This window comes from Trachymyrmex septentrionalis, unplaced genomic scaffold (assembly GCF_001594115.1).
Source record: "Trachymyrmex septentrionalis isolate Tsep2-gDNA-1 unplaced genomic scaffold, Tsep1.0 scaffold86, whole genome shotgun sequence".
In the NCBI taxonomy this organism is placed as follows: Eukaryota; Metazoa; Arthropoda; class Insecta; order Hymenoptera; family Formicidae; genus Trachymyrmex; species Trachymyrmex septentrionalis.
Window position 1 is genome coordinate 860709 of NW_017306049.1, and position 13691 is coordinate 874399.

The following is a 13691-nucleotide window of genomic DNA, read 5'->3' on the forward strand; positions in this document are numbered from 1 at the left end:
CCCTACGGCCAAACTCTTAATTCGGACCTGTACTGTCAACAATTGGACCGTCTGAAAGAAGCAATCGCCCAGAAGCGGCCAGCTTTGGCCAATAGGAGAGGAATTGTGTTCCATCAAGACAACGCCAGGCCACACACATCGATAGTGACTCGCCAGAAGCTCTGGGAGCTTGGTTGGGAGGTTCTTATGCATCCACCTTATAGTCCGGACCTGGCACCAAGTGATTACCACCTGTTCCTGTCTATGGCGAATGATTTTGCTGGTGAAAAATTCGCCTCAAGAAAAGCTTGTGAAAATCGACTGTCAGTTTTTTGCTAATAGGGACGAGGGTTTCTATGAGAGAGGCATAATGAAATTACCTTCGAAATGCATATTTGACTTAAATCGGATCATTCTAACTATGCTAAATAAAGCCTTCAATTTAATGCAAAAATAATAGATTTCTTTTTACTACACCTTATATTTATATGCATGTAATAAGGCAATGTCAGAGTTTAACAAAATTTTTTTTCGTTCATTTACAAATATTCTGTATGACTAATATATTTTACTTTTGTGAGTGAATGAAATGAGGACTTAATTCTCACTCATAAGGAACGTTCCAAATTGTAAAAGCGATATTAAGAAACTAAACGCTACCAGTCGAAAGATCACGTTTGAAATAGATATTCTAGATAGTCAAATCTTGGGATCCTATAGATTCTGTATCCGATTTGATACAAAACATATTTGGGCATTTTAACTTTGACACAAAATATCTCGAGAATAACACATTTTTGAAAAAAATGTTTCACATAAAAGTTATAGGGTTTGAAAAGGTTAGATGAGGTACTTGGATTTTGGGTTCAAGGCCCATTTTGGGCCCGATAAGGCCGAGATTAATTTTTTCTAAAATCTAAGTGATTTTTCTAAAATCTATAGTGTAGGATATGAAATCATGATATCTCAAATATTATTTGATAAAACTACTATCGTTATAACGGCATCATATTTTGAGAAAGTACAGGGAGGCTCTAGAAATCTAGAAACATCCAGATAACTTAAATACAGATATGAATTACAACGTAAGTAAAATATAGAGGACGCTGTTCCTTCATTCCCCTCCCTAACAGAGTTTATATAAGAGAAATCCTCTGAGGAGCAGCTCAGTATCTATATGCTCTAATGAAATGAACAGCAAGGTTCACGAAACGTTAGCATTAGCAATAGATCAGGACACGGCGATAGCCTTTGGTATCTCTGAAGAAAATATCAACGAAAGTCTTAAAAGTGTTATCAAATTCTACGTCGTAGAAATTCTGTTAAGGGCTGCGCATAATCAAAGGAATAGGGAACAGAGAATAAGAATTTCAACCTATCAGAAACTGTGTATTCCACAGTACGTAGTTTTTGATAACTGAAATCTTATTCTCTGCTCTCAATTCCTTTGATTGTGCGTAGTCCCTTAGCATTACAAGTCGGATTTGGACAAAAATAAAGATGAACACTAATTTGAAATGGTAAACAGCGAATGGTCAACTTAAAATGTTGAGCATAAAATGAAAATTATATTGTTTTTAGCAGAAACAAAAAATGTAGCAAACATTTGGAGACGATTCTACTCATATCATGCAGTTATGTCATGCATTATCTGAAATTTTGTGTCAAAAAGTAGTCAAAAAAGAAATTGTAAAGCAAAACATAATAAATAACATTATATTGAATGTTATTCATTAGAGACAATTTTTCGTTTGAAAATTAATTCAATACTAGGTCCGTGCCACTTTTGTTAAAAATAAAAAAGTGTTAATATATAAAGCAAATGATATGATATTTCGCATGCAACACCTTGCATTTCACAAACTGGCATGTGCACTTTCATCTCTGCCTTTCTACTCATGCACGCACGCACACGGATCAGACCTCTACATCACATCGTGCACGTTTATTCACGATATCATAAATTTTTCCAATGTCTTTTTTCATTCCAGTCGCCATTTTGGATCCGCCGTTTTGGGGTCGCCACTTTGAATTTTCAAAAAATGTCATAAGGCATTGAAAAATAGATATTTCAAAGAAAATTTTAAGCTCTTTTAAAGAATTTTATCTCAAAAATTGAAATGGGCAGAGGGGGTGGTCGATTTAACAGAGAACGCCCCATATATATACTTGAGTTTCATTTGTTAAAAAATATTACGTCTTTTTTTGAAATTTATTTTTAAAAGTTTTATACAACTAGTGCAATTTAAATGCTTCATATATCATTTTTAGAATACATTCTTGGAATTAAATTTGACGTCAATTATCAAATATTTTATATAAATAATATATGAATCATTTGGAAAATGTTATTTTTATGGAATTACAACTTGGCGTTAGGTTTTGATATCCAATCTTGTATACAAATGATATATGTATATCACTTAAATTTTTTTTCAATTTGATACTATGGTTTTTTGTTCTAACAGCATACTCATAACTCTACGAATTGAAAAATATAAGTTTTCAATTTTTTTTCGATTTTGGTATAAAATCTATTGCAGCACTATCAAATTTTGCGTCTACTTTAATCCTGTAAAAGGATTTTTGATTCCGTTCAGCAAATTCGGAGATTTATATCAATCTGCAAAGTCCTGACAATTTGGTCACTCCAGCATCCCCTTAAAGTAATAAGTTGTTTGGTTAATTTTGATCTTAAAATGTTTCTAGAATTAATTGCCCTAAGACTATCCCATTATGAATTTATTGCTCATTATTTAATTGTAAGTTAAAAACCGTCACCAAAAATGTGACAGTGCTAATACAAGTATGATGACCGATATTGGTGTATGTCATGTATAATTATTCAAAATTTTCGATGTTTCTTTACAGTATTTTAGAGCAAAATTATAATATTTTATATGTGTTTTTCGAAAATGGATGTGATAGCGCAAAAATAAGTGTCGGTGTATATTGAGGCCTTTGTAGTGGATGAAATGATTTCTGCAGATGATACGGGTATATGTTGAGCTGTTTGGATTGTGTTGAAATGTGTCGGGACATTTCGAGGTGTATTCAGATGTTGTGGTGGAAGTGGAGAGGTAGGATAAGGAATGAAAATGGAAGGTAAGAGTGATAACATGTGGGTAAGAATATGGTAAGCCATAGCGATTAGTTTAAGCGTGTATCGAAATCTTTGTAGTGCGTGGATGGCAGAGATTTGGATGCTAAGGATATATTTTGAATATAGATGTTGAAACATAGATCATTTCGAAGTATATTAAGATATTAAAAGTGGAAGTGGGGGGGGGGGTGGAGGTATTATGCCCAATGAATACAAAAATTTGTAATTAAGCTTCAAATTATATTTATTCAAAATTTTCACATAAAAAAATGTAATTATATATTTATTCAAAATTTTGAGTTTTCAAAAAATATTTATTCACAAAAAAATTATGAATATTTAATGATTATATTCATATTTATTCAAACAAAATATAAACTGAAAAAGAAAGATCTAATAAGCAATCGTTACCTCTTAATTATAACCGATTTTGATGACTTTAAGTAAAAAAAATGAAGCGCCTTATAGTTCCGAGTTAAGATGTTGAACTAACATTCATTTAAATAGAATTAATTATTCAGAAATAAATTGAGAGCCGATAAATTATCGGATTCACACAATCATTCTGATAATCCCCCCAAATTTTCCCAAATCTTAAAAATTGTAATAAACTTATTGCGAAAAATATTGCCTCGGCTGGGAGTCGAACCCGGATCTCTTGCATTCCGTGCGAGCGTCCTAAGCCTTTAGACTACCGAGACCTTAGGACGTTCGCACGGAATGCAAGAGATCAAATATGTCATATTTTTAACAGCAATTTGTTGATAATGTCAAATAGGACAAACAATTTGTTGCCTTTCTGCAATCAAAAATTGATAACAGGCTCTGCTCAAAATCTGTCTCAGCAAGGCTTTGCTATCAGAGTAATTGGACCGAACTGTGTTGAAAAATGTCGGAACGTTTCGAGATGTATTAAGATGTTTAAAGGTGGGAGAATGGAATGGAGGTAGGAAAGTGTGTGGGTGGATAAGGGTGCGGTAGGCCATACCGATAAGTGTCAGCGTGTATCGAAGTCTTTGGAAGAGGGAGTAGGTTCGGGTGAATAGCATGGGTGGATGTGCATATATGAGTATGGAAAGTACTTCGAAGTGTATGGGTGTATTCAAATAATAATTATCGATTTGACCGAATACCGGACACGATGACGATGACGTTTCTTAATAAAATTTTACATAAAAATTAAAATATATCTCTTAATATTAAGAAAAAAATAGACACTTTAATTACATAATGGGACTCAAAGCTATTGATTGAGCCTATCAAAAATTTCGTTCACCTAGCCGTTTATTAGATATAATCTAGCAAACACTAAATTATATGTAATGTATATGTTAATTGTATAATAATTTCCCACTTAATAATATAACTGTAATATAACACACACATGTTATATTACAGTTATACTATAAAGTGAGAAATTACAATTAACATAGACACGATTCGATTTACGCCGATAACAGCGATGTTAGGAAATTGGTTAATCACAATCATTCCATTCTTTAGAGAAATAGCTACGATTGGCCAATTTCATAACATCGATGTTATAACTTCGACGTAAATCGAGTCATGTGAACATAGTAACATACGTTACATGTAATTTGATATTTGCTGGGAACAATAATGTTTCCGATCAACTTGACAATTCGAGTAAAAATATATTGTAGTGCCTTCTGTCAGTACGAGTGCGTATACTTAACGCGAAATACTATCGTCTATCGTCGTAGCTATAAGCAATAAATAAAGCGACCAATAGAAGATAACATACTGTGTTACATTTTTTACTGTAATTGGCCGATTCGCTTACATCTTACTGCTTTATGTTTTTTATGTGTTTCTAGCTTAATACCTTTTATTATTTTTATTTTTTAAATAAAATTATATAACATTTAAATATGAAAAATCAATTACGGTCAAAATTAAATTGTGACATATATATGTATTTCAAATAAATTTTATCTCAGAAATATGATTGTGCGATTAATTACTTTCGGATTTTCAACACAATCAATTTTAAATAATCTGCCTAAATTTATTAATTATATCGTTAATTTGATGCTACTAGCATCTTAAAAACTGTAAAGAAGAAGAACTATTGCGAAATTGCGAAAAATATTATTTCGGTCAGTATTTGAACCTGGAATTTCATATTTCATATGGTTGTCTCTACCGGTTGACTACCGAGACCTTGGCAATATTCTTCGCAATAATTGTAAATCAAATGTAAATTAACCTTTTTCTTTGTTGGTTCTAATAGTATCAAAATGACTTATGTTGTTCTGTAATGATAACAGAAAATTAATTGAAAAGTTTTGTGTAAGTATGATTAATTTGTTATTTTTTATAATCGATAATTTGTAACGATAACTAGTTACTTTTGCAAAATAACTTTCTCAACTCTGATACATTCCTCTCCGTCCGTATCGCTTAATGAAGTTATTCCACTTGATTGTTAAATCCGAAAATGTCTGGTCGTATTATATATAACAGATAAATGTATGATTTAATTGTTATAATTATTTAATAGTACTATACTTGTGACCATTACGTTGACTTGGAGAAACAGCTCTATTTTCTCCTTCTCTAGTCTTCAATATAAATGTTGGCCGTTCTACAATCTTAATCAGATTCTTGTTTTCTCCATCTTTAATCTCCGAATCCTTTGACATCGTTGGTAACATCTTTTTCACACTTGTAATATATTGTTGCTGTAATGCAATAAAGTGTATATATTATACATACACACACACACACATACACACGCACACGCGCACGCACGCACGCGCGCACACACACACACACACACACACACACACACACACACACACACACACACACACACACACACACACACACACACCCTTCACTTTTTTTTTATAAAAAAGGGAAGACTGCTGCGCAAGCCGCCGAAAAAATTAGTCGTGTTTATAGAGAATGCTCTAACTCATAGATTTCCAACGTGGATGTTATTATCCCTCGGTGGCAGTGTGTTAGACGAGCCAGGTTTCAGACGCATGCGCGTCCAACGTAGCTTCAGTAACGTATCGGTCACTAGTAAAGAGGATCATTAAATAGTCGCTTAGGGTTGAAAGTGTTGAAAATTTTATATATTTTACATATTTTACAAATGTATACATACATTTAAATATATATAATATATTTTTATGTATAGGTACATATGTAAAATATGTAAAATATATTAAAATTTTTAACATTTTCGAAAAAATTTTACATAGGTGACTAATGATCTCCTATTTACTAGTGACCGGTACGTTACTAAAGCTATTGAATTGGACGTGCATGCATCTGAAATCCAGCCCGTCTAACAATACTGCCTCGTGGGCGCTAAAGAGATCTAGGATGGCATTGCTAATTTTAAGAGCAATAGAGGGGACATTGAGGAGCAAGTGAAAACGCTAAAGAAATTTAATCTCCTAAATATTTTCTAAACAAACACTTAAACATTTACTTGATACAAATATACAAATACACTTATACATTTATACAAATATTATAATTATATATTTTTATAAGAATCAAATATGTCAATCAACCCTCCATATATATTGATTTAAGTTGTATGACATATAAGGTTTGTTTTTTATGTTTCTGTGCAATTTTTTTCGGCTAATGTTTTCTTGTACGGAATAATCGAAGTAAATGCATCTGTGTATGTTTTGTCAGGTTCATTAATAGAGTGCGAACATTCGTGCATGATTTCGTGTTGCGCGCATGTGAATAATATTTTTTCGCATAGGGGCAGAATGGACTGAGAAGAAAAGTCCTCTACTATTTTGCAATTTTCGCAATAACTAACAAGATATTAATTGCTAAAAATTGCAGAAAATTGGTCTTCAATATAACTTTTTACTCAAATACTATCAACTTTACAGAAAAACTGCAAAAGATAAAAATTATTTTCTATAGAACTCTACGAATTTTTTATAAACTTTTTATCAACTGAATTTTTTATCAACTGCAGTTTCTCATTTTTACCAACATGAGAAAATACATATTAAAAAATTCTGAATAAATTCTAACAAAATTCTTAGAGCTCTATGAGAAGAAAATAAACAATTTTTCTCTTGCTGTTTTTCTGTAAAGTTGATATATAGTATTTGAGTAAAAAATTATTGAAGACCAATTTTCGACAATTTTTAGCAATTAATATCTTGTTAGTTATTGCGAAAATTGCAAAATGGTAGAGGACTTTTCTTCTCAGTCCATTCTGCCCCTATGCGAAAAAATATTATTCACATGCGCGCAACACGAAATCATGCACGAATGTTAACTTATTGCGAAAATTGCAAAATAGTAAAGGACTTTTTTTCTTATTTTAGTCCATTCTGCCCCTATACGAAAAATTTATCATTATTTTCGAAATACCTTGCGTTCAAAATACGCACGCACGCACACACAAAATGGCCCGTATATATATATATATAATATCAATAATACGTTGAAACCCAATTTAAAAAAAATGGTTTGAATCTGAACCTGTAGCGTAAAAACTAGCCGTAGAAGGAAATTGATCCCATAAAGACATTTGTTTAAAATGATAAGGACTGCAACATATATCCAAAATTTAACCAATTCGATATAATTTAACAGAAAGCTAACTTTCATGAAATTGATATAAAATTCTTTAAAAGGGATAGTAATCACTTATCGAGTAATACTTGACATTTTCTTTTAAGAATTAAAATGAATTTTATTCTCATATATATATGTATGTTACAATAGAATGATGAATCATGAACAAAATTTGAAACGATTTTAATATTTTTTGACTTAGCTTCTTCAGTTTTGTGTTAACATTCTACATCAATCTGTGATTAGAAACAATATATCTTAACATCGTTAACATAATTAAAATCTTAAATTAAATGAATAGTATAGATAATAATTCAATAAATGCAATACTCACGATACCATCTGTTTGTACAAGTTAGTAAAAATCCTTGATATCAGTAAAAATTGACAGCATAAGATGTAAATTAAGGGAAAAAGCAAGAGTGCGGAGCGTATAGATCGGAGGTTCCAAGAAATTTAGTGTTATAGTGCATAGTAAAAATTCTAGAATGGCTAATATTTCAAAAAATATTGATTTATCTAAAAAATATTTGAAACAAATAATAGGTAATAGGATTTTAAAAAAGTCATCAGATGATATTAATTTGACTTTGGAATGACCTTGGAAAGTGCTTTCGAAGTCAACACAAAAATCTTAAACAAAACTTATTAATCTTCGAAAGTTCTTATGAAGAAAAGGTTTGTAACCAATGTTCTGGAAACGTCTCTAGCGTCAGCTAAAGATATGCTATAAAAAATAGGGAGTTTCGTTTAAGATTTTTGTGTTGACTTTAAAAGCACTTTTCAAAGTTATTCTAGGATCAAATTAATATCATCATCTGATAACTTTTCTAAAACTATTACTTTTGTCTCAAACATTTTTTTAGCTAAATCAATATTTTTTTTAGATATTAGCCATTCTAGAACTTTTCCCATGCACTATAACACTAAATTTCTTGAAACTTACCGATACGATCTTGCCTTTTTCCTTACTTTACATCTTATGTTGTCAACTTTTATTGATATCAAAGATTTTCACTAACTTGTACAATCCAAAATGATCCTTTGTCAGTGTATGAAATTTTCGCATTTTTTTTTAAAGAGAGTGTGATGAATTTTACAAAACTGTAATATATATATGATACATTATTCATACATATGTTAATTATAACAATAATATCTAGAAAAATTTTATTAATTTTTATCGTGCCGTTTTAAAGATATATTGGTAGGGGAAGTGGGTGAATTATGCGCAGTGGGTAATTGTGCGCATCCTACTTTTCTAATAGATGAAGACATCACCGTGGTGAAATTTTTACGCAGGAGGTCGTCCTCTTAAGATATAGCTACAAAAGATGCGACGTAAATACATTTTGCTAGCCAGAGAAATACAAAAGTGAAATCACACCTTTTCTTGTTATTTTAGTATTCAGAAAATAAGGTGGCAAATCCGTATTTTTAATTTGTTGCATATGTTATTAAAGTACGTTATTATGTGCATCTTTTGAGCTGTTATTTATTAAGTTTCGTTAGGAATTGTTGAAGTAATTGTATTTCGTACCGAGTCAGGTCGTGGCAGACAACTGTGCGCAAGTGTTTCGAAATGCGCATAATTACTCATCTTCGATATACTGTATGATTAGCACTAATTTTTTCGACATTACTTCTTGACATTACTATTTTATTTTGTCATTTCATTTTGACAAAGTCTATGTGTATTATTATATTCGTTTCATATTTTTTCTTAATATATACAATATATATATTTAAAATATATTTAAAATATATTTAATATATATTTTTATATTGCAATATAATGAATATATTTTCTGATTTCTTTGTCAACATTCTACAATTCATTCATTTCTTACGACTTTCATTTTGCGCACAATTCCGACGCACGAGAAATTTTTTCGCTTTTTCCTTTTGGTTAAATACAATCTTATTGTAAGAAAATCTATTCGATATGAGGATACGTAATATGGTAGAAGAATATTTATAGTTTCTATTTCCACACTTATATCGCTTTAAACTTAGAAAACCATTCCAGGGCAATAAATTTCCCTTAGGTGCGCATAGTTCGCGTACTTTCCTTTAATTATTTAGAATACCTCGCTCCACCTAAAATCTTAATCAAAATTACTCATTCAACGTGTTTTCACTCAAAACCAAAGAATCTTGCAGAAAAACGCGGCGATCAGCCTCATGAATCAAGTTAAAGTTGGAGATTTCAGAGGTTAAGATATCCCGACTCAATATAGCGCTATGTATATGTTCTGCATTAATTACACAAATTCACTGTTTTAAAAACAAATTCTGTACTTCACAAAACACAAATTCACTGTTTTAAAAACACAAATTCTCTGCTTCACAAACAAATTTATTACTTTAAAAACAAATTCACTACTAATGCAAAGAATTTGTGTGTTTAAAGCAATGAATTTGTTTTTTAAGCAATAAATTTATGTTTTTAAAGCAGTAAATTTATATTTTTAAAGTAGTGAATTTGTGTAATTAAAGCAGAATGTATACATAGCGCAATATTGAGTCGGGATGACAGATATTTTAACCTCCTAAAGTCTCCAATTTTAACGATTAATGACTCAATTTATGAAACCGATCGCTGCGTTTTTTGCCAGATTCTTTTGTTTTGAGTGAAAACGCGTCAAATGAGTATATTTTTATTAAGATTTTAGATGGGGTATTCTAAATAATTACCGATATATTAAATTTAAAAAACTACATGTCTGGGATTTCTTATTACAAGGTAATTGTGTGTGTGTTTACTTTATCACTTCAAAAATCAATGAAATTATACTCACTTGACGCGTTTTTATCTCAAACGAACGAACCGAGAAAAACATCACTCCACCCGCGATTACAAGGATACCAATTCGGAGACGATTTACGCCATCGAGATTAACGCCATCAGTCGGCGGCCTAGTGCGACCAGTCACACTTAAGATGCCTTTTCATGCCGATGCTCATTTTCAGCGTTAAAATAAGTCACGAGAAATTGATGAATCTCAAACGTAAAGCGGGGAGCACAGACTCTTGCATAACGCGTAACATAATGCACACGAAAATGAAATTAAAGTCTTTTATTTCCTTTCTTTCGACTCTGATTAGTTGATTTTTTTATGCTTCATATTTTATGCGTTATGTAAGTGTTACGTCCTGGGTGAGAACGTTGAGCTAGGGTGAGATAGCACAGACATGTGTGTGTGTCCCGGTAAATTCAAATTAGGATTATAACTATTATATTTAGTTAGAGATGACGAAAAGTCCGTAGGCCGAGCGGAAACTTATGGAGCTTCTCTCGATAATAGTTGAAGCTTAGGTAATTTAATTAATGTTGACTCGATGTTAACGTAATAGTTATGAAACATGAAAGTTAAGGTAACGTTAGGTTGGTTAACGAAGTAGCAACATACTTTTAATTTGTCGAAATGATAGATGAAACTGATCAAGAAAATGATTAAGGGGAAAGGAGGTACTGCTCTCGATACAATTTATTAAAGTAAATTAAAATAGCTGTAAGGTGAAATAATTATTATATTAAATAAGTCTAATAGTAATATGACGGATCATGAATTGACAGTATGTGTGAAAATATGTATAAATTGTATATATTTATTTAATAGGGGATAGTTAACATGGACTATGATAATTGAGCATTATAGAAAAATTCAGCTGATACATTAAATAAATATAATACAATAATTTATCTCTATCTACAATCTGATATAATTGGAATAGTAAGTATAATATAATAGTAAATATACACACAGTGTAGACGTAATAACATAATTCAAGAAAATTCTGAAATATTTGAATGTTTTAAAACTGAAATCTATTGTCATTTAATATTCAAATATAATTTAAATAAAAGGATAAACGAAAGAGTTGTAGATTACTAAAAATAATAAAATGCGTATATGTAGATGTTGAAAACTATGCGAATAAAGTCAAAAGGTAATTAAAATAACGAAAATCATTATATGAAATCTATTATAAATGAAGATAATGAATGTAGAAAAGTAATAAATGCATAAATATCAAGGTATTAGATATTAAGTGATAATTATTATTGATGTATTATAATATAATATGTATGATATAATAAAATGTAGATATCACTTAAGGTTTATACAAAAGAATATATATATCTTCTGTATTAATTATTATTATGCATATCGAAGGTATATATATATATATATATATATATGTATGTATATATATATATATCCTTCTAATTTCCTTTTTTTACCTTGTAAAGCGGTAGGTTAGTTCCGTTATTTTATATATTGTATATATATATATATATATTTAAATTTGAATACGTGTGCTCCTCTAAAAACGCTCAATTCACCGCTAGGCAATAGTTTCATTGTTTATTAGTTTAGTAATAATATATTTAGGTATTATACAGATTAAACTGTAGTAAGTTAGAACATTAAAGTTAAACTATGTGTATAAAGTGTTTAAACGGAAGATATATAATATATATGTATATGCTAAGAATAATTATAACTGTGGTAAATTTTCAATTGTTGTCGCAACTGCAATAATAAAAATGAAATTTATTTTCATAAAGTTTGAGAGATTTTAAATTTTGATTTTCGAAAGGGGCTTCTATAAGCCAGTGCTTGCGATTAATTTATGTTACAAATTCCTTCGGGGTAAAGATAAGAACGCGCGACACTTCTTTGTGTCATCTACGTTGGTTCGCTAAAAAGATTCAATGAATATATTTGATTATTTTATTACTACTTGGTAATTATTTATTAACTTAGATCTCTCAAGATTATAGAAATGTATTATTATATATATAGAAAAAGGATATTGTATATTTTATATATATATATATTAAATATATATATATTTTAATTTATGTATATACTTCTGTAAGCAATAATTTAAGTTGACGTTCAATATTTGGAAATTATTATAATTTAGTCTTTAGCATTGTTATGCAATGCGTTAAAGGATACATTTATTAACTTGTTCCCTTTTTCTTGTTTCATTTGTTGTTAATTAACTTCGAATTAAAGAAAAGAAAATGAAAATAAATGGAAGTATAACTATTGTATTATTATAGATATTGTGTTATATATTAATTATATATTGTGTTATATTAGTTATATATTGTATTTTAGTAGTCATGGCAATATTCCATTTATTATAGCGACTTATGTTGTCAACGTAATGTTATGTTCATCACAGTGCACCAGTTTGGAAATTGTATGTGTGGCGCGATCTTTTAAAACTAAGTAGAAATACGTTCGCGTTTATTTCATCAACGGACGTTACATAAAAGTCTGTGCTTCCCATTTAAGGGCCGCGACACAGACTTTTGTATAACGCGTAACATGTAATGCATAAGAAAATGTACTAGTCAAAGTCCTTTGTTTCCTTCCTTTCCATGAAATAAAGGATTCTGGTTGATTGATTTTCTTATGTCTCATGTTTTATGTATTATACAAGAGTGCATAAGTGAATTAACCAATCAAAATCTTTCCTTCCTTCTCATTTCACGGAAAAGGAGAATTTTGATTGGATGATTCCCTTATGCATTATGCATAATGCATAACACATAAGACATAAGAAATTCGACCAATCAAAGTTTTTTATTTTAAGGAAAGGAAAGAAACAAAGGGCTTCGATAAGCATATTTTCTTATGCATTATGTATTGGGTTGTTCGGAAAGTAATTTCGTTTTTTTCCCAACACAAAGACTTAATTGTATTTTTTCACAGTCAACTTCACACTTAAGCCGCATAATCATTATATATTTTAACAGCTGATATAGCAAGGCTTGCTTGTGAAAAAAGTTCGATTGATTCTACGCAGTAGTTTTTGGTTGGTACCCTATCAAATATGAGAAGTGAAAAGCAGCATTTTCGGCATATTTTACTTTTTTACTATCGAAAAGGTAAAAATGCTGTTCAAGCAAGAAAAAAATTATCCGATGTGTATGGAGAAGATGTATTGACAGAACGCCAGTGCCAAAACTGGTTTGCAAAATTTCGATCAGGCA

At 30.4% G+C, this 13691-nt stretch overlaps 1 protein-coding gene across 5 annotated transcripts in view; it reads right to left on the bottom strand.

The window, feature by feature from the left end:
• The window catches only part of LOC108755189 (protein SMG9), a 19404-nt gene extending 8843 nt beyond the window's left edge, over positions 1-10561 (bottom strand). Inside the window, exons 1-2 of one of the 5 annotated variants that reach the window (XM_018498062.1) lie at positions 10474-10561; positions 5615-5787 (exon numbers count right to left, since the gene is read on the bottom strand). In XM_018498062.1, the coding sequence (XP_018353564.1) occupies positions 5615-5787; positions 10474-10515 (215 nt within the window). In that variant the 5' untranslated portion in view covers positions 10516-10561. The other 4 variants (XM_018498066.1, XM_018498065.1, XM_018498064.1 and 1 more) reach the window with 4 other exon arrangements.
• Positions 10562-13691: the final 3130 nt, after the last annotated feature.